The sequence below is a fragment of the Carex rostrata genome, chromosome 2 (genome assembly GCF_964058835.1).
Source record: "Carex rostrata chromosome 2, lpCarRost1.2, whole genome shotgun sequence".
Lineage (NCBI taxonomy): Eukaryota > Viridiplantae > Streptophyta > Magnoliopsida > Poales > Cyperaceae > Carex > Carex rostrata.
Genome location: NC_135919.1, coordinates 17,601,857 through 17,609,925, shown reverse-complemented (window position 1 = coordinate 17,609,925; position 8,069 = coordinate 17,601,857). Strand labels below are relative to the sequence as shown.

General features: G+C 37.0%; 1 protein-coding gene across 1 annotated transcript; it reads left to right on the top strand.

The window, feature by feature from the left end:
• The first annotated feature begins 353 nt into the window (after nt 1–353).
• Nucleotides 354–4,466, top strand: LOC144550608 (uncharacterized). Its single transcript, XM_078298607.1, has 3 exons — nt 354–920; nt 1,026–1,443; nt 3,671–4,466. Exons 1-3 carry the CDS (start codon nt 519–521, stop codon nt 4,048–4,050), a joined length of 1,200 nt encoding a protein of 399 aa, XP_078154733.1. The 5' UTR covers nt 354–518; the 3' UTR covers nt 4,051–4,466.
• The last annotated feature ends 3,603 nt before the right edge of the window (nt 4,467–8,069 follow it).

Genomic DNA, 8,069 nt, shown 5'->3' with positions numbered 1-8,069 from the left:
CAGTAACCTGAAATTATTTGTTCACTTCTGACTCAAATCCTGACTACGCTACAATCATTAACATTGATTATCTTCTCCTCTAAGAAATAAACATTCAACAAATTCTTTAAAAGGAGAGAAAGGAATATTCCATGAACATAAAAAAAAATCTTATGAAATCTTGTGAAATGAAAAACAAACGAACCGGCCCATTTTAACTTCCTGGCGAAAAGTTCTCCAATCGTACCAAGACCATTAATCATATATGTTTCCAGAGGTCCCATCAAGAGAAAAATAGTTCCCAATTTTATAACATGGGTTCGGCTCCTCACACATCATAACCCCCTCGTAGCAAAACCACAAACCCTCACACAAACTATCAAGCCCCGCTAGCTTCTCTCTACTTTCCCAAAGCCTTCCTCTCATCGCTAAAACACACAGCGTTTGCTTCTTGTTTCTTGTTACATATCACAACACCAAAATCGAACAGTGTTAATTCAGTGACAAGTGACAACCTAAATCCAAATGCCCACAAAACCATGTCTAACCCGTCATCATCTAACACCTCCCCTCTAGCCCTCCACCACCACCATCACCACCCCCAACGCCCGGTGGCGGCAACGGCAACGGCAACACCACCTCCACCTCCACCACCTCCTCCAGCTTCCCCTTCATCTTTGATCCGAGAGTACCGCAAGGGCAACTGGACTTTACAAGAAACACTGATACTTATACAGGCTAAACGACTTGACGATGAGAGGCGCTATCCTGGCGGAAGCAGTGGAGGCGCAAACAGCGAAGGAAGCGGGGGATCTGCTGGTGGACGCCCAGCGGAGCAACGGTGGAAATGGATCGAGAACTACTGCTGGAAGAATGGTTGTCACCGCAGTCAGAACCAATGCAATGACAAGTGGGACAATCTCTTGCGCGAGTACAAAAAGGTAGCACATTAATAATTAGTTATAAATATTTTGCTTTGACAGCATATTAGCATGTCAAACAACTTTTGTTTATTGCAATTCTTATTCTTTTTTCTTGGAATGAAGGTTCGTGACTATGAATCCCGTTCAGTCGCTACCGTATCAGTGGCAGGTACCGGTACGGACTGCCCGTCATACTGGACAATGGAGAGGTCGGAGAGAAAGGAGAGGAACTTGCCGACAAACCTTGCCCGAGAGGTTTTCGACGCATTGACCGATGTGCTAGGTAAGCGTGCGGCGAGGCGAGCATTGCCATTAGCCCTTTTGCCACCACCCCACGCTACATCGCCTGGAATTGTTGTCACAGCTGCGGCAACAGTTCCGGTGTCACCGTCAGTATTGAGTTCGCCATCGCCTTCGCCATCTACGCAGCCAATGCAAATGAAACCATCGCCGGTTTTTCCCTTGCCGGCGGTGACACCTCAACCACCACCACCTCCAATTGCTTCGATATCTCAAGCTCAATCTCAACCGTCGTTTTCTGGTACGTTCATGGTTTTAAACTTTTATTTCCGATTCTTATTCTTTTGTCTACGTTCATATTTTTAATGAAAATGATAGGCGTTGGTTGGTTTTTAGTAGATTTTCTGGTTATGTCCTAGGAAAGCAGTTAATTTACAAATTGATAGGTTTTGTATGGACCACTAACAAAAGACTGTTTATATGCTTAAAAAACGCATACGTTATCTAAAAAGTGTTAACTGATGCAATGTTTTAGATTTAACAGAAAGGCCATACACTGTTCTATTAATTCCTATTATCACTAAGCAAACCGACAAAGATGCAATCATTGGCTGTTAAAGGGAAGAAAAAAAAAACAATAAAAGACTTATCTTCCAAAAAATATATATACCGAGTACCGACCTTATGCGTCGTTTCAAATAATGCCAACATCCTGGTATGATATTGTTTGATTTATTTATTAATTAAGGTTTCATATAAATAATTGAGGAGGATCTAATTACACCATTTTATGGTAACACATCTTGACATTATATTTTTATAAGTTATTTTTGCGATTTCAATATTCAAATAGTCAATCCGAACCGTTCAACATGATGTCCATATTAAAATGTACTTGGAGGCCAAATTTTACATTTTTTTGAAATTTATTACTATTTATTTATAAAATTGTTGTTTTTGAATGGTTCAAAATTGTCTGAAAACAATAATTTTGTACATATCTTAATAAATACTAAAAAAATTCAAAAAATTATAAAATTTGGTCTCCCAGCATATTTTAATATGGAGATCACGTTGAACGGCTTGAATCATTTGTTTGGATTTTAAAATCACAAAAATAACTTATACAAATATGATGTCAAGATGTATCTCCATAAAATAGTGTAATTGGATCCTCCTCTAAATAATTATATAAAAAGGCCAATGGTGGTTGAGTTAATCATTACCGAAATCGGATTCTTTAAATGATAGTAGGATACCCATATCTCATATCTGCTCTGCTTCGCCTTTTACTGTTTGTATCTACTAAAAGATATACAATAATTTCAGCATTAAATAATAGTCTTGGGGGTTTTCTTGTATAAAAAGCAGACAGTCTGCTGTTGCATTTTCTTCAAATGCTTTCAATGGTGGCTTTAAAAGGATAGATAGAGCGGAACCAACTCGGTATGGGCTTTTGTTGTATTATTATGTCTTGTTCCTTTTCATTTCAACCTCTTTATTGGAAATTAATTTACAATAAAGTCTAGGGGTTGCCGTGCAAAAATGGAGCAATCTATTTTTTTTTGCTAAAGTTGTTTTAACCTGGTAAATTCCGTACTAATCTGGAGCCATATGTGATCATTTATGCTAACTATTTGTAACTTTTAGCTCATGAGAAAAATATATGTGGGTGGGGTATGATTTGGTAGCATTATTCCCTATAGTGAAGATATCAGGTAGTTAGAGTTGGTGGGCCTATTAATCAAAAATTTGAAAACAGAAAAAAAGGAAGGACATAATTGCAGCGATGCAGATTGAAATAGAAAATAGTTAATGTATGACTAGTTCAGATCCACTTAACCTCCTTTTCTCAGAAGAGCTGGTGGGGCTATCAAAGCTTATTTGTACTTCTCAATTAGCAAATTCCTGCCTCTGTTCTAAATAATTAAAACAGTAATATCAGAAACAATCTCTGTAGCATCCTGTAAAATGTCTCAATAATATATACCTATAAAAATCATGATTCTTCCAACACCTTTTCGAATTAAGGGCCTTTGTACAAAAAATACTTTTCAAAGGGCATGTTTACTTTATGTCTCCAGGGAAATGTAATGATATTTTAATGTATTAGAGGGGCACAATTGGAATTATTCTAATGTCGAGGAGAATCTAACAGCCAAAAGTGATTGTCTAAAAAGCATTTGGGTTAGTATAATAAGTAATAACAGTACTAAACAAAAAAAAAAAGAAGCTTTGGTTGTTATGTCTCGAAGATTTTTAAATTCTTCATGGAAACAGAAATACTATATTTAATGTCCCTGTCAGATTTGCTACTATGTTTCTGGGGGGGACCAAGGAGATCTAATACGCTCATATACATATATTAAACAGAAATATCAAATACTATATTACATGAATCCATCTTGAATGGAAATTATTCTTTGGCAAATCTGTTTCTCGGATAAATTATTTTCTAGAATTATGATGAGCCACATATATTGAAAAGTTAATTAATATGAGGTATTAAAGAAATCCCATGCATGCAGATGCAGCCATAGATGTGTCGCCTTCGTCGGAGTCAACGGACAATGAGGACGACAATGAACCAGCACCAAAGCGGCGCCGTTTGAGGCGACTAGGCTCAAGTGTTGTTCGAAGCGCAACGGTTCTCGCTCGGACATTGCTCTCATGTGAGGAAAAGCGTGAAAGGCGCCATCGTGAGTTGCTTAATTTAGAGGAACGCCGGCTCCGGCTTGAGGAGCAACGTGCCGAGCAACACCACCAGGGCTTCGTCAGCTTGGTATCGGCCGTCAATAATCTCTCTGGTGCAATCCATGCCCTTGTCTCTGATCACCGTAACTCAGAAACTACAGGGTTTAGATCCCCTCAAGCACCTCACCGTCAAGTAGGAGATATGAGTCGTTGAACTAATTTGGTTTTACAGATCAATGGTTGAGATCTGCTGCCTGATGATTCGGTACCTCAGCAGATCATGGACTTCCAGTTCTTCTGTCGCAAATTTAGTCACTGTCAATGGGCCCGTATTTCGGCCTACTGGATATTGTTAATTCCCTGGAGAAATTTGGATTGGATTGGATTGGTGATTGGGCGTTAGGCGCAGCCGCGAAGGATTGCATTGTAGATAGAAGGAAATTGGAGGGTCATTTTCTAATTGTTAATTTAATTTTTTGGGTGATTTTTTTGGCTCCCGAAAATAGGAAATATTGGTCTCTGATTATGTGGTCTTGGGTTTTGTGAGGCAACGAGTAGGATAACACTGCCTCGTGACCCTCCACGTGGGACCCACTTTCTGACACTGGTGCTTGTGCTGTTAAATGATGATACGCTGTATTCAGTTTGGATTGTTTTTCAATTACATAAGATTTTCTCAGAGTGTCATCGTTATTTCATTTCAATCAGAATTCATTTCGGATGAGCTGTCATGTTTCCAATTTAGCCACATGATAAAAAAAAAATACAATTTAGGAACGGCCTGTTGAATATGGCTGTTAAAGATGCTAAAACTTTAAAAGTTTTGCATTAATGCAGAATATATGAATAAGAAAAAGAGAATCTCTATAGTAAAACAAATGGTTACGTGTCCGTACCGGGTCCCACCACATGATATAACAAGGACCACGACATGAGGTGCAGCCGGAGGGCAGCACCCCGTGCATAATTACTTTTACAGCTAGCTTGTATCCCTGCACATGAGTGGACCCCACTTGTCAGCTTCCCAGTATCTGATACCTAATGCTGGCCAATCAAAATCAAGTGAAAAAGGCAGCCCTTCCAAGTCTGCAGTCAAACACAGCAGGGACCAGTCGGTAACAGCTTTATTTTCCCGAAATGACAAAAGTACCCTAGGTCGTAACTGTTACTACGGAGATGCCCCCAGAGAGGTTTGTACTGTGCGAGGACCGCTCCGTTGTCGCTTTCCCCCGATTTGTCCCTTTCTCAATCAGAGGGGTATTTCCGTCCTTCAGAAAGTTCCTCTATCTTCCTATTCGCTTCATGCGGGTGTTCATCTTTTCGATGCGAATTAAGACGACTACAGCGCGCTAGAGTTATTTACACTCTTTAATTCTCACGGCGAAGTATACGGTCGAAATTTAATTTCTAACAGTTAATCTATATAGAAGCCCAGCGTAATTCTTTTGTACAAAATTTGGGTGTATTTCGATTTATTCGTTTTGTGTGTCAGGAGAGGGACTGACAATCTCGGTTGTCATGCGATCAGAGCCGGAGTCAAGGTTGTTTGACCAAAGACTAAACAAATTAATTTCCCGATAATACCCCTGTAATTATATAGGCCTGCGCCGCTATCCTCGCCGAATACAAACACAGACGGTCCCAGCGCCTGGGTTAAATTTGTCCATGCGTGTTTTAATGAAACCTTTTTTCTCCTTAATCTACCCAATCAAAATTGTTTGAGAGCTGTAACAAAGTAAGAAACAGTAATATGATAATAGCGTAAGTTTGCAACCACAAAAGTTTTGTGGAAGTGTTGTCAGAAGCAGTAGAAAAAGGAAGAGCAGACAGTAAAAGGGCGTTTTAGTGAGGTCTTGGCTCTTTTATCTTTTTCGTAAAAAATAAAATAATTGGGAGGTTCAGGTGCAATTACAGTAACAAAAAAGAATGATTGTGACGGAAGAATGGTTGGAAGATGCTGGAAAGTTTTATAGTAACTCAAAAAAGAATAAAAATGACTTGTTTTTTTGTTGTAACTTTGTAAAACTTGAATTTGCTTTGATATTGCTTTTAAGCCAGATTTACTGTTGGAATTGATTCTTGCAGCTAAAAGGGAGAATTATAAATGGTGGAAAGGTTGTTTGGCAAACTGTTACTGATGAGTATGAGGTTGTTCATTGAAATTTACACTTCCTCATTTAAAAAAGTGTATTAAGTATATTTTGGTGTAATGCAATATTAATGTAACATTATTTTTCTGTATTTCTAGAGGAAAGAAGAGTCCATCGGACCTATTTTGGTTTGATGAGTTCAATCACCGTCCGATTTGCTTTAAAATGTGTGTTCTACTTTAAAATTCACTCGCATCTGTTTCAATTTTTGTTCATATAGATCTTAAAACGGATCAGATGGTCTTGAAGCATTGGATCCAAAAGTAGGTCTAATGTCCATCGCATCTACTCTGTTCTCATTTCTCGAGATGCTGATAACCATGATGTTTTAATTATATATTTGAAAATGTATTTATTTTTATATTCAAAATTTCTAATTGATGAATACAAAACTTCTTCACTGAAATCACCTCATATTAAAGTCTTGTTCTTTCTTCAATAGATTTTTCTTTTTAGCAAAGCTTAGAACATACCATTAGTAAAAATGAGGAGGGTTCAAATGCACCCAAATTTTTGTGCACTCAAATGCACTCTATCTTTCAAATTTTTTTTCTCTGTTTTCAAAGTCCGAATAGTCAATCCGAACCGTTAGATGCGATCTATATATTAAGATGTGCTTGGAGACCAAATTTTATATTTTTTGGAATTTTTTTATTATTTATTAAGCCACTTTGAAAATCGCTGATTTTACATTTTCTGGACCATTGGATCAGCGATTTTTAAAGTGGCTTAATAAATAGTAAAAAAATTCCAAAAAATGTAAAATTTGGTCTCCAAGCACATCTTAATATGTAGATCGCATCTAACGGTTCGGATTGACTTTTCGGACTTTGAAAACAGAGAAAAAGGATAGGGTGCATTTGGATGCACAAAAATTTGAGTGCATTTGAACCCTCCTCAATAAAAATATAAGTTTTATTTTCTTTTAATGGTGTATGTTAAATTCACAGTAAGCGTGTTCAACGTTTTGTGAATAAAAAATTCACTATACTCATTTATCTCTGTTCCATTTGAAACCACATCCTATACTTCTCAGAAGATATAAAATTTATCTGAATTTGTTGATTGGTTCAGTTAACATAATTAATTTATATGAAATTTCTCTGTTTGCAGTGCGTTAAATTGGCTGTACAGATATGAATTGGGCATGCATATATTGTCAGTCAATTATGAGGTAACAGTTGAGACTTGAGACGATGGATTTAATATGTAATTAATTGTTTCTTATATATGACTGGCTCGAAGCTAATAAACTGCTTGCTCCACTGTCTGGAGACGTCAGTGGGAGTCAGAAAGCAGCCCCAGACACCCACCCAGCCGTCCATCTATCGAGAGGGACATCAGTGCGCCTGACAACAACCCCAAAGGGCCAAAGGCAACAGCAAATGATAGATGTCTCCGGTCAAACATGACGGTCAAATCCCCATTTATCGCATCATCTTCATCTCCCCTAATCAGTAATCACGGTTTTAGCCTTAAAAAGATGACCGTTTCTCTAGTCTCTTCCAACAGGAACACTGAACAGTACCCCACCTGAACCTTTTCGTTTTTCAACAGGTGCAAATTTAAAAAATAAAAAAATAACAAAACATTTAGCAAGATTATAATTCAAGTAATCATTGGTTTTTTAATATTTTATTATTATTTTAACGAGAAGATGTGATTTTCAAACATAAAAAAAGTAAACAAATTTAAAAAAAAATGTAAAATTTGACCTCTAACCACATTTTAAAATGAAAAAATTTGAATGAACTATTCAAACTTTAAAAATGAAATTTTAAGCGAAAAATAAAACATCATCTTTAATTCTCAAAACAATAGTCCATCTCATATTATAGTTATACATTCAGCTTTTCGAGTTTGAAAGTCCGAATGGATTTAGCATTTTTTTTTATATATGATTGTGATCAATTCATAGATTATTTAAAGTAGTAGACATTAGTTCGACCCTGTGATAATTCAAAAGCCTTTATTTTCTTTTCAGCAGAAGAGGAGAGTGAATTTTTTTAATTATTTCAGTGCAAATATTATATTTTGAATTTGTGACCAAAGCGCATACTGATTCACTACATTGATTCGCCAT